The 24890-nt window shown below is 39.2% G+C and overlaps 1 protein-coding gene across 2 annotated transcripts in view; it reads left to right on the top strand.

Moving 5' to 3' along the window:
- tgs1 (trimethylguanosine synthase 1) overlaps window positions 1-24890 on the top strand; it is a 53231-nt gene that overhangs the window by 20618 nt on the left and 7723 nt on the right. For both annotated transcript variants that reach the window (XM_044133426.1, XM_044133427.1), the window contains 6 exons: window positions 1758-2288; window positions 4361-4490; window positions 5511-5594; window positions 9034-9184; window positions 13277-13559; window positions 24724-24885. In XM_044133426.1, the coding sequence (XP_043989361.1) occupies window positions 1758-2288; window positions 4361-4490; window positions 5511-5594; window positions 9034-9184; window positions 13277-13559; window positions 24724-24885 (1341 nt within the window). The remainder of the gene's footprint in view (window positions 1-1757; window positions 2289-4360; window positions 4491-5510; window positions 5595-9033; window positions 9185-13276; window positions 13560-24723; window positions 24886-24890) is intronic.

Genomic DNA, 24890 nt, shown 5'->3' with positions numbered 1-24890 from the left:
TGATTTGTTAATTAGTTTGAAAGTAAAAATACCGGTGTCACCTTTGGCTCCCTTGAAAGCATAAACTTCTAGCTTTCAAAAATTCACAGTCGAATCTGAAAAAAAACATATCGAGGTAAGTTAAGCCTCTAAGTGCTTAATTTCAATTGTTATAAGCTAGCGTGAATTGCCAGTAACATTGATTACTGCAGTCGGGGGCACATGGAGCTTAGCGTCTCCAGCCATGAATGTCCCAGGTAACATTAAACTCTTCCACGTCCTGGTTATTGAATTAATGTTGGCGCCTTGTGAATAATCTTCATTTCATATTAATATTTACAGTCATATTCAATAAATTCAAATATGTGTTCGGATGAGCCTCATTTGAATTCATCTGTATGATGTGTTTGAGGAATACTAGTGTGATGCAGGGCATCTCTGAAATGCATAGAATCACAAATCTATATCTAAACTGTCGCAGAAAGTCAACAATTAAAACATGCCTTATATGCAACATTGTTCATTAAAATGACACATTACTAATGTATTAAAAGTAAAAACAATAGATACACTTAATGATATTGTATTAACCATTATAATACATTCAGCAAGTACTTTTACTTTTAGTACATTAAGTATTTTTAAAAGACAGTATTAAAATGTTAATGTGGTACTTTTACTTTTAGTAGAGTGCATTATGTTTGTTTATTTCTTACCGTGATATATTGCTTGTATACTTTCTCCACCACTGCAAGTTCCTGACAGCTGGGTCTGCCAATAATGTCCAAGCTAGCTAGCATGGCCACCAATGACAGCTGATGCTGTTTCCTGTAACAGTAAGTTGTTTGTCTGCCATTGGCACATTATGCAGCACATACACAAGTATGTTTGATAGTGCTAAGACCCTTCTCCTGGCTCTGATTGGTTGTTTCTGCTTGGTGCATTTCTGCAGATAGCAGCAGGAGCACTGGGATGAAGTAGAGAAGCTCAGTTTTTTCACACATTATCTGTCTCAGACCACAAAATAGTTAGTTTTAAAAAAATCTCTTAAAAACAGATATGTAGTGCAGCTTTAAAGAATTGAAAAGAGAGTTAGAGTTGGAGTCAAATAATTGCTTATTTGTTGCTCCTGTTTTGTAATAAGTAAACTCTTGTTTCTGTTTTATGTTTTGCAATATCAAAACTAGATTTTATTTTGATATTGTAAATTCAGTATTAATTATCTGAGTTTATAATGGGGTATAAATACAAATGTCTGTACTTGTACCTCTTTTAGGAAATGGAAGAAGTAAATGTGTATGTTGAAGCTAAACCTACCAGATTGTGTTCTTCATGAACTAATTTAGCATAATGGCATGAATCAAAACATAATACCTTGATGTCAATTACTATTTAGCTCATTACAAACAGAATAATGGAAAGGAAAAAAAATCCAAAATTAAATAATTAATTTCTAGCCTAAAGGCTTTTGAAATATCCTTATTAATATGCATGTTTTCACATAGACACATTAGGCAGCAGAATATAACCACTTCTTACTGCTGAAGCACAAAACAAGGATTTTAAAGGCTGGGATGTTGACAATGTATAATTTATGAAAAATTACATGTGATGCCTGCTGAACTTATTTCAGCTGTAGAATGAATTAAAATACCATTTAGAGTTTTAGCATAGTTAAAAAAGATCTTGGAGCCCACTCAACTGGAACTATGCATTAGGACCTAAAACTCTCTCTTTTTTTTATTTTTTCTTGTTTTCTTGTTTTCTACACCATAAAGTTCAGAATGGACAGTACCTGCTGTGGAACTCCTGGCTGGAAAAGCATCCAGACACCAGTGCTCCATCTGGAGACCATCTTGGAGCCGTCACTGCTCCCTGGAATAATCCAGACACAAAAGCTCTCTGGGACCAACTGGCTGCAGAGACTTACTACTTGTATTGGGAGCGATTTTCATATTGGACTTTGCTGGGCTGGACTACTGAGCCTCAAATGTGTAACTCGAACACTAGTGATGAAGTGGAGAGCGACGCTCTGATACAGTCAGAAGAACAAAGTGAAGGGAAAACTGGAGCTGGGAGCCTAGAGGAAGAAAACGAAGTTATTATGAGTAATCTGCTCAGACAAAACTGCATGATAGAGCAAAGCAGGAGCTGTGCAGCTGACTTGGAGACCAACAGATTCCTGTTCTTTAGAGCTAATGTTGGAAACCAGTCAGATGAGGAGATTTACTGTGGGGAACCTTCAGATGCTGGGGATGATCAGAAGGAACCTGCTGGTAGCTCTCAGGACAGCTCGGCTAAACAAACAGGTAGTGTGTCTCAGAAATAATGTTGCAGTTTGCACCATAATTATCCAAGCTGTTTATTAATAATGCATCCAATGAAAAGTGAAAAGAACCCTTGAACATGGCCTTGCTTAGCTTTTTGATTAAATACTTTTTACTTTGGCATTTTGACACCTGACAATGAGGTCATTTGTTATTCATAAATATCTAAGGCTAATGGATAATTTCCATATAATCCTACTGATAAATGTGCTCACACTGAGAAAAGTCCCAATTCACCAAGTGCTTGTGTGTGTGTGTGCACATGGTGGTACAATTAGCCTATCACTATTTTCAACAATTTCTGATGGTTCTTTCTATTGCTCTCACTGAATGCATTTGTTGCAGAATCAGTTCTGCAACAAATTAACTGACAGAGCTATCAGTTGATCAAAACACTTAATTAGATTAATTACACTGCCGTTAAGCTCATGCAGGAGCGGTGCTCTGGGCAGCTCCCTCGTCTGCTCCACTCCAACTAATTAAATGTAAGAAATCTTTTTTTTTTTTTTGTGTGTGTGTTTTTTTCCCCCCAGCAGAGAGCAGGTAATTTAGTTGAAGAAAATGTTTTATCATCTCAAACTAAAGCTGTCTGAAGATTCTCACTTTTTATATTCAGGAAGATTTAAAGGAAGCCATTTTGTTTTAAACATTAATGTCAAAATGTCCCTCTCCATTGAGCTGACCATTGAATTTACTCATTCCTTGCTGCCCATGTGCCGAGTTCATAACACGCTGCTATGAACTAGGTATCCCTCCACGTGAGAGAGGCTTTTAGGCCCAACTTATCCTGGTCATTGCCTTCCTGTGCAATTCTTCTCGAAGAAAGTTCTCGCTTCCAGCGGGGACTGGACTTTCTCCCTTGACTCTAATTGTCGATTTTTGACCGGGTGAATCAGCGAACAGAAGGAAATAATGACATTGTTTTTCTGCACTGTATTGGAATTGTAGTCGTCCTTTATTTTTATCAATGGCAGCAGAGGAAGTGAATAAAGCCATTGAGTTCTTCTAAATATTTAATTAACATTAACAGTTGCGTGCAGTAAGGGCAGTTTCCAGTAAGCTTCATAGTGTTGAACTGGCGCATTACGTGAGCGACTGGGTAAACTTAAAACCTAAACACAGTCCACGACTCCAGCCAGCAATTGAGAAACAACTATTGCTCAGTAGCCAAGAATCCAGATTCTCCTTCTGAAACAAAGTGTAGCACAAGGGGATGGTTTTTATCAGACTAGGTCCAACTAGATAGTTCGCTTAATCTGCACTATGTAATATTTACACGTTAAAATTTTCAGATTAATCACATGCAGTAAAGTCTTAACATTGACAGCCCTAATACAAACTGAGCCTTATTAAACCTCTGTTGTTCAATAACCTCCATCCAGAATATTTTTATGCTTTTCTTGTTGTTGCTCTGATTAATAAATCTGCACCTGACAAACGCTATTCTCTTCCAGCAAGAAGGTTTTGGGTTTGAATTCTGGCCTGGGGTTTTGTACATGGTCTACCATTCATTCCTGGGTTCTCTCTACATACCCTGACTTCTTCTCAAAGTTAAAAAATATGGCTTAAAAAAAAACTAGTTACTTTGAATTGCTCTTAGTTATGAGAGGTATAGTTTACTAAAAAGAAGTATAATGAATATAATGTCCTGATACCTTAAGGTAAAATAATTGTTTTATTACAAAAGCACTGACAACTTCAGGGAAAAAATTCTGAGGAAGAGGTCAGAGCTGAGGATGAAGATGAATTGGTTGAGGGAGGGTAAGAAAATTCACGTGAGGCTTTTATTCAGCCACAGTTCAGTAAGTCCGCTCATCCAAATCTTCAGTTAATTTTAAAACTTTTGAATTCTAATAGAATTCTCTAGAGCACTATTAGAATGTAATATTCCAAGGCAACAGGTGTGCTGTCTTTGAGGACTAGTAAAAGTGTCTTCATAGATACTGGAACAGCACAACGTTTTTCTCAAAGCTCTGGTATCTTTTCCTTGGTCAAACTGAGGTTAGAGAGCTGCTGGAGAATTTTATAATGTGTATTTATTTCTTTTCACCCAGCTTCAAATCAAGTTGCTGTCCTGCCTCAGAGAGTCTATGGCTCAAACAGTAAATCTTCAGAGAGAACAGGTAATGAAGAGGGTGATGATGATGACAAGCACCCAAGAAGATATACGAAAACCAAATGCAGGTCAGTTCTGTGATGATCGCTTTTACTGTTTCTGCTGCTGAAAGTGTGGACTTAGCAGTATAAAAAGGTTTTGTCTTGGCACTGATCTGATTCTGGGTCTGTGAAAAGACTTGGAATAGTAGTTGGAATTTGAATTGTGTTAGCCCTCTTGTGTAAGACAGAGGAATTGGTTCCACTTTCAGTCTGCAAGGTTTAACTTAAAAATATAGTGGGCACTGGAATGCACAGGTTTCCTATGATTGACATTTTCTTTAACTTCCTGTTTAATAACTGGACAAACTGGGCTTCAATCCAGGTCCATGTGTTCCTGGCTGCATAATTGTTGCATATGCTCCACTTAAGCCTGAGTTGTTAAGCTGTTATGGTGTTAAAAAGAAAAATCGTGGAATTGCAAACCATAGGCAGAGTACATATTCATCACATACTTGACTCGTATGTCTCAATAAAGGTGTCAAAACCGGATTTATTTCAATTAATCTGTACAATAAAACTCATTGTTTTAAGACTTACATGGTTAAGAAACATGATAATGTTACAAATATCTTTTACTCTTCCATTTACCAGAACCAAACATGGAGAAGCAGCATTCAGCTTTCATGCAACACAAATCTGGAACAAACTTCATGAAAACTGCTAAACAGCTGAAATGCTGAGTTCCATTAAATCCAGACTTAAAACACACTTATTTAGAGTTGCTTTTGAAACATTGTAATGAAACATTGCTAAACATTATGATGTATAATGCCACCAGACAAAATGTTATGTTTCAATTATTGACCGTCTTCTTTGACCGTTTTTTAGCATTGTTATGATGTAAAGGACTGTGAACTGCCCTATCCCATTTATTCATGGGATAGTATGAATAGTTCTCATACTATCCCATTTTGGTGAAATATGCCATACAAATAAACTTGACTGATTTGTTATTAAAAGGCTATATAAAGGCTTGTAAGATCAGCACGTCATTGGCTGTAAACCAGTTGTCTCTTCTTAAAGCTGTATTTTTTTGTTTGTCTGTAGTCATGAGCTGGATGTGGAGGAGTGTCCACAGCTTACACTGAAGGAGGTTTGGTCCAAACTAGGACTCAAGTACAAACAGACCCAGTAAGTCTTTTTCCTTCTTTTCGAGTATTTTTCTATTCTAATTCTGCTTGCTTTTGTTTAAACAACTACCAGAAAGTTAGCTATATGATCCATTATAAAATGTATCACTAGTCAAAATATTATTAACCAATCACAAGTTGGTTTATCTTATGATTCTTATGATAATTAAACAATACATTTTCTATTGTTCTGAATTCAAATTTACAAATTACACCTTCATGAGAAGATCATAGAGCATGATACCAAAAGAAACCTTTCTGGTATGAACCAAAAGTGATGATATTTGCAGTATATTGATCAGAGGTTAGTGAGTATGATGGTTCTATTTAGAGTTGTGAAAAAGACATTCTTTGTCACTCCAGTTTAGTTTGCTTGTAAGATGGTCTGGAGACATTTTAAGTTGGATCAGTTCATATAAAATGTTTTTGAATATTAACATTCCTTAACAATGGCAAACATTGTCATCTAACCATGACAATATGTGCCAAACAATCCAAAAACTTGATTCGTACAAGCCTTTGTACATATTTCAGCAAGTATTATTATTATTGTTAAAATTACAAATAAATGCAACGTCAAAGTAGGCACTGTTCCGGTCTGTTGTGGTGAAGAGAGAGTTGAGTCAAAGAGTGAAGGCCTCAATTTATCAGTTGATCTACGCTCCTACTTTCATCTATGGTCATGTGCACTGATTGGATCATGACCAAGAGAAAGAGGTCAATAATACAAGTGAAATTAGTTTTCTCCACAGTGTGTCTTGCTCTCTCTTAGAGATAGGTAAGAAACTCAGTCATTTGGGAGGGACTCAGAGTAGAGCCGTTGTATCTCCATATTGAGAGGAGCCACTTGAGGTAACTCAGGCATGAGCTTAGGATGCTTCCTGGACACCTCCCTGATGAGGTAGTCCAGACAAGACCCACCAGGAGAGACCCAGAAGAAGAAAGAATTTTGTGCTCCAGATTTTGTGGATATGTATATACACATCTGAAGTAGTTTTGTAATGATTCATGAATTATTTGAGTACTTCGATAATTAAAATTCCCCAAAAGCAAATTTCCTGCCTTGAGGGTTTGTTAAATGTCTTTGTATTTGGTGTTCCTGCTGGATGACTATTTGTGTTGCGCAATGCTCTCACTTCCACCAATGAGTTGTTGACAACTCCTAAGTGCTTTTAGCATAACGCATGGTGACCAAACGTCCTCTTTTCCCTGGGCATGTTCACATCCCAGGGATGTGAACATGCCTGGGATGAAGGTTTTCAGTAATTGGTGAATAGGTCTGCGTTTCACTGATTTTCAACAGGGTTTTTAAATCTATATGCGATGCATGGAATACGGCAGCATTTCTTCCTGATTTCCTGTCTAGTGGAGATCAAAATATGTGTTGGGTGTATACATAGGTACAGCAGAGGATGCATGGCAATAGACAGTTGGCACTCCAGGGCTGTAGTACAGCTTTATGTATGAACTGGAAAATAAATTTCATACTATCCCATTTTTTTCTTCCACACATATATTTATTGAACTCTTGTATCACTGTATCAGCAACAACATACAAGATAAACGTACCAGACAGTGATCAATTTTATATATATGAATAATCTGACTGTAATCTAAACAGACAAAAACAAAACAAAAAAATACTAGTCCAGGCTGTAATAAAGCTTTTACAGCTTTTCCAAGTCCTGATCTCATCCTGCGTGATGCTGTGACACCTAGGTAGGAAAAGAATGCATCCCAAGTTCAATGGATAAAAAGGGCTTATCCTTCAATGCTGTAGAGAACACTTCATACGGGATGTGACCAGCCACAGTCTACTTCTACTGTTTGAGGATCAGGGCTTTATCGCTGAGCCATATGGCCAGGATACATTTCCGAGCACAATGAAATAGAATGTGAAAGGGCCTGTTGTTGCGGATGTCAGCAGAAAGATCCTCAGTCAGTCCCAACAAACATGTCCTTACACTCAGAAGCAAATTGCACTTAAAAATGACATCAAACTGTTGAGATAGTACAACTGTTGAATATAGGGACAATTCTACAAGGAGTTAATAAATGATCCGACAGCAGATTGACATTTAATACAAAGTTCTGACAGTGCTGGGTTCATCCTGTGTCTGGCCTCAGGAATGATATATAATCTATGCAAGATTTTAACTTGTCTTTCCCAAAAGGAGTTACCCACATAAGTTTCCCATTTGCCTTTTACCTTACAGGAATTATGTACATTGCGAATACTTTCGCAAGGCACTGTTATCTCCCCAAGGCAGTCTAGGGGCACAGGTGGGGGTGTAACAATAAATGTCCAAGGGATTAGAGACAAAAAAATCCAGCAGTGTATAATTAACCTCCTTAGAGCTGGTATATGTCGACATCACAATTTGGGTTGTCCAAATAATGAAGCAAGTCTGGATGAAAAGCTCTGCCTGGCAGAGACAACACATGAGTTTTATACCAAGGATGAGGAATCCAAACAAGGGGAGAGAAAGTCTGATTCTGATGCAGCTGTAGAAAACAGCTCCCAACCTTGTACATGTAACCCAAATAGTTATTTTGGTGAGAGTTCACAAGCATTTAATACAACATGATCAGTAGATGTTAACTTGTAGTAATTTTCCACCACACTGTATATACAGGGTGGACCATACGTTTCCATATAGAGGAGAATGCAAAATGTATAGGAGATACTTCAGGAATCTTATTCTCCTTAACCAATAATCTAAATGCCTTTTAATAAATTTTTCAAATTTTGGGTCTTGGTTAAAAAATACACTGAATTTCCACGGTTGAATTGGACATCCAGGGATTACTATAATTAGAGAAATATAAGTAGGTGAATGATTTTATAATGTCACCAGTACTACAAGTCTTAAAATTACTTACGTTTTAGGGATGGGGAAAAATGTCAATTCCATTGCAAGTTTTATGTATACTGGAATAAAATGTAAATGTTTTATCATTGGTATGTAGCCGACGCCTAGTATCCACCAGATCAAGTTTCCTACAGGTGTCAAGTATAACTTTACCGGGGGCGACTAATTCAACCAACACAGGAGAAAAGTAGCAATTGAAATCACCGGCCATGACTGTTTTACCACAAATCCAATCTGCGAATAAGGTCAAAAGCTGAGAGATGAAGTCAGTAGATTGTATAGGGGAAAAGTAAACATTTAGAGGGACAACACAACTTCAACTCAACTGCCCAGGATCGCTGGTCAGGACCCGGACGACGTGCCAAACTGTGGTGATGGCTATAAAAATACGCTGTCAATTTGTGTGATATTACTTACCTTAAAGAAGTAAAAAACACAAGATATTTGTATATAAAAAATATCTTTCAAAATACTTCTTTCAAATTTCAGCATATGGCCCAAATTTCAGCATCTGTTGTCTTTTGAAAGTGTAAAAGTAACCATGTTTTTTGCTTATTATTTTCTCAGGTCGGGAATTATCATAAACTATAAACATTTCAATGGTCCAAGGCCTAAAAAGACTAACAAGGTAGTCAGAAGCATCAACAAACACACCAGATTCTCTGAGATGGATGGAGATCAGATCAAATCAAATCAAATTAGCCCTGCCCTCTACAAGGTAATCTGTTTAAACTGTTTTGACATTTTTTTATTCTGCTTGTCTGTGTATTATTTGTCAGTGGGATAGCCTAACCAGGACTATACGTAGTGTGGCTTGCTTTGTGACGTCATGCAGCTATCAGATTGACAGAGACAGACTTCCAAACTTTGAACTCCTCACGCTCTGTCTTAGTTTTACATAATTTGGGGTATTTATGTAGGCATGTATGTGTGCTTGTGGGTATGCGTGTGTGTGCGTGTGGGTGGGCGTGTGTAGGCATGCGTGGGTGTGTGTAGGCATGTACGCGCGCATCTGGCAGAGATCCAGAAAGAGTGGAGTTGAGGAGGAAGTCACAGTTTGAAAAAACACCACATTCAGACTTGACTAACAGCATGGGCTACAACTGTCAGGTTCCTTGGGTCAACCCACTTCTGTACCTGAGCCAACATAGGAAGCATCACAGCTGGGCCAAGGAGAAGAAAGGCTGGACCATTGTCCAGTGGTCCAAAGTTCTCTTTTCCAATGAAAGTAAAGTGTGCCTTTCATTTGGTAATCAAGGTCCAAGGTTTTGGAGGTAGACAAGTGAGGAACAGAACCCAAACTGCTTGAGGTCCCATGTGAAATCACAATCATGATTTGGGGCAAAATTTCTGCTGCAGGTGTTGGTAAACTCTGCTTTCTTAAATCCAAGGTCAACAGTCTACCAGAATGTTTTAGAGAACTTTGATTCCATCTGCTGAGGATCTGTGTGGAGATGCAGATTTTATCTTCCAGCAGGACCTGGTCCCTGCCCATGATATTGATATTTCCATAAGCACCAAAGCCTGGTTTGATGCCTGCAACATCATAGGGCTTGATTGGCCAGCCAGCTCGCTGGACTTAAACCACCCAACAACAAAAAAGAACTGACAGCAAGCATCAAGGAAATCTGGGCTTCCATAACTCCCTGGCAATGCTGCAAGCTGAATGTCTCAATGCCACATTGCATCAAGGCAGTGATTAAGGCAAAGTATTGAAGATTGACATGTTATTTTTTAAAGTACCATATTTTGATTTTAATTTTTTCTTTTATGCAAAAAGTTTGGGCTGATTTTTTTCACAGTATTCTGATTTTTTTTTTTTTGTATTCCTGTTTTTGTGGGTTTCATGAACTGGAAGCCCAAATTATGTAAGAAGGAACACATGGTCAACTGTAGAAGGTCTTCAATGGGTCTGAGGACCTCATCCCTCTACCTTATGGCAGTCATGGCACCTGTGGCTAGCACATAGAGGACTGTGTGGCCATCTACAAACCATTGCCTGCTGAGTGTGAATCTGCTTTCATCTGTGAAGAGCAGAGGGTTCTAATGGTGAATCTCCCAATTTTAGTGTTCCCTAACAAACGGCAATCATCCTGCACAGTGATGGGCTGTAAGCACAGTCAATCAATTAATCAAATTTTATTTGTATAGCACATTTCAGCAGCAAGGCATGTCAAAGTGCTTTACATCATTTCAGACACAGAATACTTGAGCAACTGGAGTAAGCTGAGAGCACTGACAAAATTAAAAAGTGACTGAAAGTTCAACCAGAAAGTAGGAGAACAGAGGAATCTGTGGTCACCACCTGCAGAAGCACTCTTTTATTGTGGTTGTCTTGCTAACTGCCTATCTTTTCCACTTATTGTATGATCCATTTGCACAGCATTAGATGAAATTGATTCACAATAAATGTTGCTACCCAACTCCACATAGGATTACTTATTGGGAGTTGCATTGTCTTATTTAGGTGTTCCCGTTATTTTTTTTCAGCAGTGTACAAATTTGTATATGCGTGGCTATGTATATACAGATTGAGCATTTTCTTTGGATTCAAGTTGTGTTAATCTACAGTCTATGTAGAGAAGTATGTGTCTCTTTGAGGATGGAAATAAAATAAAGTGCAGATGTTCATTAGACTGTGACCAGCACAGCACACTGCACAATACACACACTGCTCCACCCTACTCCACCCAATCAATCATCCCTGGTGACAAAAGCTAAAAACTGGAGAAGTCACGGTGGTTAATCCAATGGTAGTCTATAAACAAAGGCAGTAAAAGCTTAGGGTTTTGTTCCCTCCTCTTGAAATGTAGTGAAGCACACAGAGAATGCTGTTTGCTTAAATTGAAATATCTCCAAGGTAATGACATTGAGGTTAACGCCAGACAAGGGTGGCGTTAACTTATTTTTTTTACTAAGTTAAGATTGTACAAGCACAGTGCTAATAGCGGCAGACGGTGATATTGCAGTTAGCATGTTGGATACACTGTTAATATGTTCTCGTTCTTCTGATATTCAGATGACTTTCTTTAGAAGGTTTATGAAAAGATATGAGGGAGGCATAACTTGGGAGGAAATTTTAGCATGCCTTTAAGTCCTAGAACAGGGGTCACAAACACGGTGGCGGTGGGCACCTTGTCGACCGAGGGGACCTTGTCAGTCGCCCACAGAGCAAGTTCTAAAAATAGCCATTGTCATTAGGGAGCACTGCCAAAAAATGATATAATTTAATGTTTTTACATTGAATTAATAACATTTGCTTATATTTAGATTAAAAAAAAAAAAAGTTAATTATAAAAAACGTTTGAAATAAATTGCATAAAACTCTTTTCTATGGTTAAAGTTCAGAACTGCGCAGACGCCTGCAGGATTTTATCAGAGGGCAGCAGCGCCTGCAGTTGTACGGCTGCACACATTCTGCCTACCTTAAGATTTTCCTTGAAGTAAAAAAAGAAAAGTATAATTTCTGCAATTTTTATTATCGAATCCTCTTTACAATTAACAAAATTTTGGAGGATTAAAAAAGATCTTGTAAAACATCTCGTACGCAGCACGTCTGAGTCTGTGGGGTTCAAAGGGCACGCCAAAGATTAAATCTTATTGGTCAGTTTGCTTTTGTTTATTTGGGGGCTTTGCGCTTTTTCTGTAAGCTAAAAATGAATGAGCAGAGTTTGAACCTCCCGTAGTTCTGGGAGCGGTTTGGATCCTGGCGGAGCTTTTTACCATGTGCGGTTCTGACGCTTCTTTGATATTTCCTGAACTGCTGATGGGTCACCTGTTAGCTGACATCTGCCGCTCTTTAAGTGCGGCATCTGCCAAGACTGCGGTTAAACAATTTAATCTAGTCGAAATGTTCCCCAATTAATCAAACATTGTTGCTTCATCATCTTCTCCTTTGGACTCTGACGCCACCTGAATCTGGTAATCAACATCCTCCTCTTTCCGTGGATCTCATGGGTAGGCTTCGCTTTTATAATTTAGCATCGTTTGTGTAAAAAAAAAAAAAAAAAGAAGAAGAAAATGAAAAAAGGATACACTGCTTTAGTGGTTTAGGTTTGTGCGGCTTTTGTGCGACGCGCACGAGGTGCTTTGGAGAGGTGGTTGTGCTCTTGCAGGCCAGGTGCAGTGATAGTTTTGTGCCTTCCGATCTGTCTGACATGCTGGTGTCAGCCAACAGGTGACCTGTCAGCTTTTAAGTTCGCAAAACCACAAAAAAACTAATAAACAGGCGACCCGCCAGAACAGCACACTGTAAAAAGCTCAGACGGCTTCTTAGAACTATGGGAGATTCAAAGTCCACTCATCATTTTTAGCTCACAGAAAAAGCAAACTGACCAATAAGATTTAGACTTTGGCTGCACTTTGACCCCCAGAGACTCACTGATTTACATACAAGATGTTTTGGCACAAAATATCTTTTTCTTCTCTCCACAATTGTGTTAATAGTAAAGAGGGTTGGATAATGAAATATACAATAACTTATTTTTTTTATTTAAAGGGAAATCTCAGTATGTACAGCTGCACCAATCCATACTCACTTGTGGGCAATTTAGAATCACACAGAAAAGCTCCAAGAGGAATCAAACTTTAAACTCTGAATATATATATACGTATATATACTATTGTTATAAAGGCTGAGCCAAGAAAATTTATCTGTATCAAACAAGTAGCCCTTCGTGTTACTCTGTACCCGTGAAGTAGCTCCCAGTCTTAAAAAGGTTGGTGACCCCTGTCCTAGAAAATAAAATTGAGCAGAGTTATTTGTAGTATTGTTAAATGGAAGTCTAAATACATGAATACTGTTTTGTAGGTTCAAAATTTTCTTCAAAACTTGCCAAGGGAAGCCCCAGTGACGGATTTAAAAGAGGAAAAGATAAATAAGGGAATTAAGAAGAAAAATGATGAGCCTGTAGAAGAAGAAAGATGCATTTATGAATCCACTTCAGAAACAAAAATGATGGAAGACAATGAGTGTTTCTCTTCCTCCAACTTCACTGAAAGATCTGTGGAAGAGCCAAGGGATGTGGAGAATCCTGGGAGATCACTAACATTTCAAGAGAAGCTGGACCTTGTTCCATCACACACACTTGAAGGTATCAATTTTCTTTCATTAATTTAATATGTTTGGGTTTATATTCTCAAAGTACTGTAACACACTGTTCACAATTACTAGGCAACGTACCATTGGGTATGTGGAAATAGTGGGTGAAGGTGTGACTTAATGAGATCAGAGTGTACATTATTACTAGGTTTTAAGAAAAAACACAAAGGAACTGCCAAAGATTTTAAAAGAACCAATCTGATAACTGCCAGAAACCTGTTCTGTCCCAGCGCTGTTGCAATCCAAAACTGAAGCCTATCTGGAGAAATTTAAGGTCAAGGTAAGCAAGCCTGAAACATGCCCAACTGTGACTAAGAAATAATTGAAACACCAAGACTCGGGCAGGCAGTATCCGTAGACAGATTTTTTGTTTTGTTTTTTGGTCTGATTTTCATTATCAAATTCAGTTAATATAATATGACAACCTTGCTTCTGTCATACTGCACCCGGAAGTCTGTGACTATAATATACAGTGGGCAATAAAGTAGTCAGCCACTGATTGTGCAAGATAAAAGAGGTCAGTAATTTTCATCATAGGTGCACTTATGCTATGACAGCAAATAAAAAATAAAAAAATCCAGAAAAACACATTGCAGAATTTTTTTAAAGAATTTATTTGTAAATTATGGTAAGTGTCTGGTCATTAACAAAAGGTCAACTCAATACTTTTTCCTTTTTTAAAAAAAATAAATTTTACTTTAAGTTTTCAAGGTTTGGAACATACGCGGGGCCGTGCAGAGACCTATGGAGGGGCGGGGGCTCAAATTTAAAAAAGGGGCACGTTGAACAAAAACTGTACAACAACATAGCAACAACCCATATTAATCAAGAATCTAATTGGATCCTACTATATTATTGCCATCATGCGGGGAAATGCAAAGCAAATCTAGTCTATATTTTCCCCAACAGGTATAAAGTTTCTGTTTCTCCTGCTGACGGTCCTGGAGGGCTGAGTTGATCTGAGACTGTAGACCAGACCAGAGGAGAGAAGGTCTCTGGTTATAAAGTTATGAAATAAGCTAATTTGCTGCCATTTTACTAATTAAGCCCTAATAATATCTATTTAACCTCTAGAACAACCTGACTGCAGACTGATTTATAGATCCAAACAGTTCTAATGAGTTAACTCTATATGATAGTTTGATGTTAGCACCTCTAAGACCTAAAATGTCTTAGTGAGTTGCATTTATAGAGCCCCTGGATCAAACATTGAAGTATTCAACAACTGGATAGAAGAAAAATTTATAACAATTAATCAAAAAATAACATTTTTCTGTGGGGATTCAATATTGACCTTCTCAATCCAAATAAACATAGAATGACTGAAGAATTTATTAACACCATGTTCAGTTTAAGCCTGTATCCTAAAATCACCAGGCCCAGTCACATTACATCGCACTGCGCTACCTTAATTGATAATATTTTTACAAATGTGCTGGAAAATAATTTAACTAGTGGAATATTAATGAATGACATAACCGATCACTTACCAGTGTTCATAGTCTACGACTGTAAGTGCAAAACAGACGATCAAAAAATAGAGACGCATTACAGACGGGTTACGTCTGAAGAGACACTAAAAGCTCTAGAAGCTGAGTTGTTGGCCTATGATTGGAGATTAATATATAAAATGAATGATGTGAATTCAGCATATGAAGAATTTCTAAAAATATTTAAAATATTATATAACAAGCACTGCCCAATCAAACAATATAACAGGAAAAGCAATCAAAAAAATGAACAGTGGATCACAAAGGAATACAAAAGGCATGTAAAAAGAAAAACAAACTTTATAGAGAATTTCTAAAACATAGAACGTCTGAATCAGAAAACAAATATAAAAATAAGTTAACTAATATTATAAAAACATGTAAAAAGGACTATTATAAATTACTGGATAGGAATAAAAACAACATTAAGGAAACATGGAATATTTTAAATAGAGTTATTAGAAAAGCTAACAATAACAAATATCCAGACTATTTTATAGATAATGAACAGAATATTACTGATTTGAAAAGTGTCGTCAATAAATTCAATAGATTTTTTGTTAATATAGGACCTCAATTAGCAGAAAAAATACCGACTACAAAAACCAACTCAGCAATATCTAATTGAGAATAATCCCAGCTCCTTATATCTCAACCCTGTACTAGAAGAAGAAATCATAAACATTGTGAATAACTGTAAAAATAAGACTTCCACTGACTGTGATGATCTGGACATGAAAACTATTAAAATAGTAATTAAAGGAATCTCTAAACCACTAACTTATATTTGCAATTTATCATTTCAAACAGGATCATTTCCCAACAAAATGAAAATAGCGAAGGTCAAACCAATGTATAAAACTGGCAACAAACACCTCTTCTCTAACTACAGGCCTGTTTCTCTTCTCCCACAATTTTCTAAAATCCTGGAAAAACTCTTTAAGGAAAGACTGGAACAATTCATAGAAAAACATTCGCTACTTATCAGCAGTCAATATGGATTCAGAGCAAACCGGTCAACATCGCTGAACTGACTTAATAGAAGAAATAACCAACGCAACAGATAGTAAGAAACTGGTAGTAGGAATCTTTATAGATTTAAAGAAAGCTTTTGATACAATAAATCATGAAATCCTACTTCAAAAATTAGAACGCTATGGAATTAGGGGAGTAGTTTCTGACTGGATGAGGAGTTATTTAAAGAGCCGGAAACAATTTGTGAAATTGGGAGATGTGGAATCTGATTGGCAGGAGACTGTCTGTGGAGTACCACAAGGATCAGTATTGGGACCAGTTTTATTTAATCTTTATATAAATGATATCAGTAAAGTGTCCAATGTATTAAAATTTATCTTATTCGCTGATGACACAAATATTCTAGCCTCAGGAGACAATTTAGAGCATCTTCTCTCAACAGTCACTTCAGAGATTAGTAAGTTAAAGATATGGTTTGACCATAACAAATTATCCCTAAATTTGGACAAGACGAAATTCATGGTCTTTGGGAACTGTTATAAAAATACTGAAATCCAAGTTCAAATAGAGGACGTAACTCTAGAAAGGGTTTTTGCTAATAAGTTCCTCGGTTTAATAATAGATGACAAAATCAGTTGGAAACCTCATATTCAACATTTACAGAGTAAACTCAGTAGAAGTATATCCATATTGGCTAGAGCTAGACATGTATTGAATGCTAAATCACTTTATATTCTATATAACTCTCTGATTTTACCATATCTATCATATTGCTGTGAAGTGTGGGGAGTTAATTACAAGAGCTCTTTACATCCGGTAACCGTCCTACAGAAACGAGCCATTAGAATCATCCATAATGTCGGTTATTATGAGCATACAAACCCGCTCTTCATAATATCCAGAATTCTCAAATTTGACGAGCTTGTAGAATTTAAAATGGCTCAATTTATGTTCAAGGTATCTAAAAAGTTGTTACCTGAGCACATGCAGAGCACGTTTTCTGAAAGAGAAGGGGGGTATAACTTAAGGGGTCACTCAAACTTCAAGATCCGCAATTTTAGAACAACAAGAAAAAGCTTCTGTATTTCAATTAAAGGTGTAAAGTTATGGAATAAGTTACATGAAGATTTAAAACAAAGCAATAGTTTAACACAATTCAAAAGAAAGTACAAAGAGGTAATTTTCAATAGATACACACATGGGGACAGAAAGCAATAAGGTGTGTATTGAAGATAACAACTTGGTGTAAGGGTTTAGAAAGATAAACCAGCATAAAATGGGAAAATGTATAGGTAAATATTAGTACCGTAACTGTTACTTCTGACTGCTACTTTGATTTTGATTTTTTTTTAATGACAGTAGGACTCTAAAGTCTCAAGTGTTTAGGGGTAGGAGTTTATAAGTTCTCACTTCTTCCTACCCCATTTTGAGCATGATATGTTAACTGAAACTAAAAATCTGTATTTTCTCTTCTTTCTTATGCACTTCTTGTTACTGTGCACTATTTTATTTTTATATTTGTATCATGTTCGAATAAATTTCATTTCATTTCATTTCAAAATTATGACTGGGATATCAAGGCAAAGAAAACTCAGTAGCTGCTGGTAGGGGCCATTCAGGGGCCTCCAGACATCCAGGGGCCTCCAGATACTCAGGGCCCTGTAGAAATGGTTTAATTACCCTTTAAAAAGGGCAGGGGCTCAAGCCCCCTTCGCCCCCACCTCTGCACGTGCCTGAACATACAGATAGACAGACAAACAAACAAAACCCAGATGCACAGGTCACAGCATAAGACATTTCCATTGACGTATGTACACACACATCAAATGCATTAAAAAGTCATACATGCAAAAATACATACACCCGTTAGGGGGCGGGTGAGGGGAGAGTTCATGTACAGGTTTATTCAGTTTAGTCTAGTCCGTGAAAAATGTTCCAGGAAAGGATTCCAGTAGTGTGAAAATGTGTCCTTGGAGCCTTTACGAAATCTGTCCATCTGTATTATGGACATCATGTCTGTCACCCAGAGGCGAAAGGAAGGGGGAACAGAGGACCTCCAGTCTCTCAAGATTAGTCTCTTGGCAACAATCAGTCCCAGTTCCAATGGTTGCCACATTGTGGGTATAGTCCCTTGTACCTTAGAGCATCCAAAAATAATAAGTTCTTGTTCAGGTTGTATGGGAGTCTTATATGCCTTGGAGTATCAATCAAACACTTTAGACTGGTGGACCCCAACCCCCAGGCCGCGGCCGGGTACCAATTGGTTCGGTCTGCAGCCCGGGGTCAAGCTCAAGAAGTAATTAAATATTTCCGTTTTATGTATTATTTGAGTCTGGATGATCTTTTACTTTGGAAATCATTTAACCGGATTCTCTCAGTTGTCTTGTACACCAACATTGAGCCCACAAGCAGCAAAATGAGAAATCTTTGGAAAGTTACTTTGCGAAGGGGAAAAGGCCCAGAGAAGAGACAGGAGAATGGATTTATCCCGGTAGGTGATTCCCACATTCCAAGCCCGCTCTGCATGACATGCGGTCTCTCATCACACCGAGATGGGACCGACTCATTGCAGAGAAACAAGCCCAGGACTCCCATTAGTCGTTATCTTGAGTTAAAATTTTCAGGAATGTAAAATGTTCGTTTTTGTGACTCATCTGTCTCTTATTTTGAAGGGATATGTAAATGTTACCATAGCGACCAGAGTCAGAGAGCGTTATGGCAGTAATCGAGACGAGATGAGAGGAGTAGAGCTTGGGAGTTTCAGGTCTGGTTCACATGGCACGATTTAAAGATTGTCGTCCGATTTTCCAAACCTGTGACCACACACGACACAAGCCGATAAAAGTCCAACAGGTTTGATCGGTTCATGTGTCCAGCCACATGGCAGGAGCTACACACCACACGAACCGATTCCACTCACGAACATCCCGATTCCAGTAAAGCCCTCAACATACCATACGGCAATACCATACCATACGTAGAATAATCAAACACCCATAACTATGTAGAAGCAGTAGTGATAGTTTGTGGACTCATTTTAAGCGATAAAAGACTTAACAAAAAGAAAAGACGATTTGGAGTTATGTTTCTTCGTAGTTAACATTTTTAACTGAATAAACATAACCACATATAATAAACATATATAAAATGACTTTTACATATAGTAACAACCATGTCCACATATCACATCCGATGTCTACCTGAGTTGCCATGTCAACTGTTTGGGATTCTTCTCCATACTTGCGTCACCACGCTTTCTGATTGGCAACCTGTCACATTCAACAGGCTGCGTTCTCGCTCACAGTGAGGGAAAACCCCACAGGCTGCAATAATTGACAATAATCGTGTGCGTTGATTGCTGACTCTTGACCAACCATGCAGTTCTGCAAGTCAGTCTGTACAGCTAAGACAGATTGGAGCCTAGCTTCAAGGGTGTCGAAACGCTCATCAAGTTTCTCCAGAATTGAGGCTGCCATATTTTTGCATATTTCCTGGCACATCACAAGCATCTGGGTTTTGTCATCCAGAGCATGGTCCCCAGTTAACCACTGTTAGCATTAGCTTTGTTAGCATTAGCACCTCCGATGTATCCATCCAGTTTTCCCGGAGTTAGTGGCTTTCTTTGGCGCCGACATGGTGTCCGATTGATAGACAGATGTACAGTGCCAACAGCGCCGGCTCCTAGATGTTTTTATTGTGGTATTTGGATATTTGTTTAATGTTGTGCTGGAGAGCGCAATCTAACACGTCTACATTTTACAGCTGCGCACTAGCACCCCCAACTCAATACTTTTTAAAATAATTTTTGTTACCTCATGTCATTGAGGTAATGACACAACCTCTGTCATTGCAAACAATGATGGAGTCTTTGCCAGGTTTACACACACGGTAGCTGGTATTTTGGCCCATTCCTCCATGTAGATCTCCTCTAGAACAGTGATATTTTGGGGCTCTTGCTTGGTGACATAGATTTTTAGCCTCCTCCACAAATTTTCTATGGGGTTGAGCTCTTGAGACTGACTATGCCGGGGGTTGGCAACCCGTGGCTCTAGAGCCGTGTGCAGCTCTTTAGCACTGCCCTATTGGCTCTCTGGAGCTTTTTCAAAATGTTTGAAAATTGAAAAAGATGGGCGTGGGAAATATTTTTTTTGTTTTATTATGGTTTCTGTTGGGGGACAAACATGACACAAACATTCTTAATGGTTTCCAATGCCATAAAAATGTGTAGAATAAATATAAAATTTTAACATTTCCGTCAACAAAGATTTGCGTCATAGCCTGTGACATTTCTTTCAGCTGGGCGGGGTGCGAGGCAGGTTGTAAACAAACCAACGGGTGTGTGGTAGTTGGCTATGAATAGCAAAGGGAGAAAGAGAAAAATAGCCGAGGAGAGATTCTACAATTCTCTGACCAAATCACTTGCATTCATTGCCAATGCGGAAGGATTACCTGAATGTTTGCTCTGTAGCAAGAAGACCAGACTATAAAGCGCACCTTACTATAAGGCTCACCAGGCTGTAAGCCGCATGGTTCAAAGCGTGGGGACAAAGTAACGGCTTATAGTCCGAAAAACATGGTAACGTGGAAAAACATTTCCAGGGAAGGCATGCTGCATTAGCTGCCGCGTCGAGGTTAAAGTTACATCTTTCATGCCCGATGTTGAGAATCTGTCCATTGATGTCCATAAACAGAAGTCACATTAAACGGGTAAGAACATAATCCTATCTTAGGCACATATATTTAGTAACAAGATGGTTGTTTTTATAGATTGATAAGTGATTTTTGTCAGTATATATTTAGAATGACAATATTATTGTGTTTAACATCTTCAGGTCCGAGGATGGCTGCGTTGGTTGTGTCAAAAGAGAAGGATGCTGCTATGTTTTACCATTGCACTGACTTGCTTGGCATTTGCACAGAAATCAAACTGTGTTAATTTAATTGTATATACTTTTATCTTTTCTAAAGGCTGCTGCTTTATTTTCTAACTGCAGGTTACGTTTTATTGCACTCTGTTTGTTGCCCAGATAAAGGGTATGTTATGCACGTTCCGTTATGTTGTTTTTTCGCACGTTTTTTTTGGATCACACACTTAATGGTGATTATTTACAGGGAGCGATTGTTGTTATGCAAACTGCTTTTGGGAGCACATTTTTTGAGTTCTAAAAGAAAAAATATCTTTCTCTGTCAAATCTTCATAATAAAAATTACATTAAAAATCAGATTTCTTTCTTGCATTTATTTAATTTTATCATTGCAACAAAACCTGATACATTCATATTGTAATGGAAGGTAAACTTAAAGCGGAAACTGCTTCAACCTTTGCAGGGTGGGGAACCGTCTCTTGAGAAGACACTTTGTGTCCCAGGAACTCAACAGCAGGCAGTCCAAACACAATCAGGCAATGTTCACTGATCCTAACAAACAGCTGATGAAGGTGCACCGTGCTTTCTTTTGCAGAGGGACTAGCCACCAATATGTCGTCCAAATAGATGAATAAAAACAGCTTACCCTGCAGGACCGAATCCATACATTGCTGGAAAGTCTGCGCTGCGCTTTTGAGACGAAAGAGCATCCGTAAAAACTCAAAGACCAAAAGGTGTCCAAGAGATGCACTGGAACCTGATGGTAACCTTGCACCAAGTCCACCTTAGAGAAAACGGTTTCTCCAGCCAGGTGGGCAGAAAAGTCCTGAATGTGAGGAATTGGGTACCTGGTTGCATTGTTAAGGTGCCAAAAATTCTCACAAGGACGCAAAACCACGTCTGGTTTGGGAACCATGTGCAACGGAGATGCCCATGGACTTTTGGAGCGCCATACAATGCCAAGACGCTCCATTTTTGCAAACTCCTCTTTTGCTATCACTAAGTTAGCGGTGTCTAGGCTGGCGCAGAAACCGGTAGACCGATCGTAGGTATACAATGTTCCACTCCAAGCTTTGCCACGGTAGCAGAAAATGTGGGAACCGTTAAAGATGGGAACTCTGGGCATGCCGTGGTGGCATAGGGAATAGTGTGACCCATGTTTAGAAGCCTTGAGTCCTCGTCGCAGCCCTCGACTCCCGGACCCGACGATATTTGCTACGTCTCACACCCTTTTCTTTCCCCCTTTCCTGTCAGCCTACTTTAATATAAGGGACACTAGAGCCCACAAAAGACCCCCTGGAGGGGTACAAAAAAACAAAGGGAACTCTGCTAACAGACACTGATACACATCACCTGTGGCAAGCATGTTGGGGAGGGGTCAATGGCCGGGACTGCCAAATTTACAGGGGTATGTATCAAAAGACACAGCATCTATTAAGCAGCTATTAGCAACATGTACTAATAACCTAAAAGCACACAAAAAATCTGCACTAAAAATAGGTAAAGACACAGAAGCTTTTACAAAGTCCCACTGAAACTGACGTTCGTTGAAACACACAGTCACGAACCTCGATCCAAAAATGCGAATCGGGGTGCCGTTAGCCGCATCCAGCAATCTGTTACTTTCGCACGCAACGTCCGCCGCTGAAACTGGCATGACGCTCCACTGTGCACCCGAGGTCACTAATAAACGCTGTCCAGAGACCTCATCCATGATGAAAAGCAGCTTGTCTGAGCTGCCGGCACACACAACTGCTAGTGAGCGCCGGCTCTGTCGTTTCCCTGACGTAGTTTGGTTAATCAGGACAACGGATTTTGTCCTGATTAACCACCAAACAAAGGCTTGTTTACAGCAGTAACAACTTTGCAGAAAGCAAACTAAAGCTATTGTAAGCTGTAAAGTAATCATGCAAAGTAAAAACATAAAGTAACATGAACATGCATTGAGAGACTGGTTGACCAGATCCATAATTTGTAGATTTGGAGGATGTGCAAAGAAAGCCTCCAAAAATATAGAAAATGACAGGACAGAAATGGAGTCTGGGGACTCTGTGTTGGGCTCTCCAATCTCTGGGGACGAGGTCGCCAAGGTGGTCAAAAAGCTCCTCGGTGGCAGAGCCCTGGGGGAGGATGAGATCTGCCTCGAGTTCCTTAAGGCTCTGGATGTTGTAGGGTTGTGTTGGCTGACGCGGCTCTGCAATATCGCATGGACATCGGGGGCAGTTCCCCTGGATTGGCAGACTGGGGTGGTGGTCCCCCTGTTCAAAAAGGGGGACTGGAGGGTGTACTCCAATTACAGGGGTGTCACACTCTTAAGCCTCCCTTGCAAGGTCTAATCAGGGGTCCTGGAGAGGAGGATCCGTTGGATAGTCGAAGAGCAGTGTGGTTTTCGTCCTGGTCATGGAACACTGGACCAGCTCTACACCCTCAGCAGGGTCCTGGAGGGTGTTTGCGAATTCGCCCAACCGGTCTACATATGTTTTGTGGACTTGGGGAAGGCGTTCGACCGTGTCCCTCGGGGAGCGCTATGGTGGGTTCTCCGGGAGTATGGGGTACCGGGCCCTTTGATACGGGCTGTCAGGTCCCTATATGACCGGTGTCAGAGTCTGGTCTGCATTGCCGGCAGTAAGTCGGGCTCGTTTCCGGTGAGGGTTGGACTCCGCCAGGGCTGCCCTTTGTCACCGATTCTGTTCATTACTTTTATGGACAGAATTTCTAGGCGCAGCCAAGGTGTTGAGAGGATCCGTTTTGGTGGCCTTGGGATTACATCTCTGCTTTTTGCAGACGATGTGGTCCTTTTGGCTTCATCAGGCCGTGATCTGCAGCTCTTGCTGGAGCGGTTCACAGCCAAGTGTGAAGCAGCTGGGATGGCGATCAGCGCCTCCAAATCCGAGGCCATCGTCTTGAGCCGGAAAAGGGTAGAGTGCCTTCTCTGGGTCAGGGGAGGTGTCCTGCCCCATGTGGAGGAGTTCAAGTATCTCGGGATCTTGTTCCACGAATGAGGAAAGAAGGGAGTGGGAGATCGACAGGTGGATTGGTGCAGCATCTGCCGTCAAGCAGGCGCTGTATCGGTCCGTCATGGTGAAGAGAGAGCTGAGCCAAAAAGCGAAGCTCTCGACCTGACCCACGACCTGACCCCGGATAAGTGGAAGAAGATGAATGGATGGATGGATGGAGAAATGGAGCAAGCAGGGCAGGCATGGGTAGAGAGGGAGCAGAGGAAAGAAGTGTCTGCCTTCACCGAGAGCAAGAGAGAAATCCTCATCATGATCCCCATCTGAATTTCACACATCATCTGGGTTTCACGTCTACAACCCAGCAAAACTTAACAGCTGTAGAGCCTTAAAAACAACAAATAATAAAAGAAACTCTGTAGAAACTGCCTGTCAAGATGGCTATTAGTTATAAAGTTCATGAAACTGACTTCACGAGACTACTTATAGAAGACTGATCGACTCAAAACCGGAAACCAATACTCAAACCAAGACCCTGAAAATGCAGTGCTTTTTTTGATCCTTAGTTTATTTAATTTTTTCTAATATCTGAAATATTTATTTTAAAAATTGGAGTTAACAGGTTACTTGGAAACGGGATCATTTTTCATTAAATTTAATAAATTTCATCACATTAACAATTTCCTCAGAATCTCACTTTGGTTCCTTAAATAGTTTTAAAGTTTAAAAATGTCTTGGATTTACTGAAGACCCTGTAGTTGTTCAGTAGTAAAATTAATCTTCAAATACTGTACATTTTCTAATTGTTCATGCAGATTAGTTGAATAAATGCTGATTTAGTGTAATAATTAATCTTGTGTATGTCTACATAGGACAGATGGTAAAGAATGTGAAGAAGCCAAATAAAAATCGTAAAAGAAGAAAGAAGCCGAAGGTTCCAGCAGAGATGGCAGCAGATCCTGAGCTTGCCAAATATTGGGCTCAACGCTATCGCCTGTTTTCCCGCTATGACGAAGGGATTAGGTTGGATCGAGGTTAG

This window comes from Gambusia affinis, linkage group LG12, assembly GCF_019740435.1.
Source record: "Gambusia affinis linkage group LG12, SWU_Gaff_1.0, whole genome shotgun sequence".
Lineage (NCBI taxonomy): Eukaryota > Metazoa > Chordata > Actinopteri > Cyprinodontiformes > Poeciliidae > Gambusia > Gambusia affinis.
The sequence above is the reverse complement of the archived record's forward strand: the minus strand, read 5'-3'. Positions and strand labels throughout refer to the sequence as shown.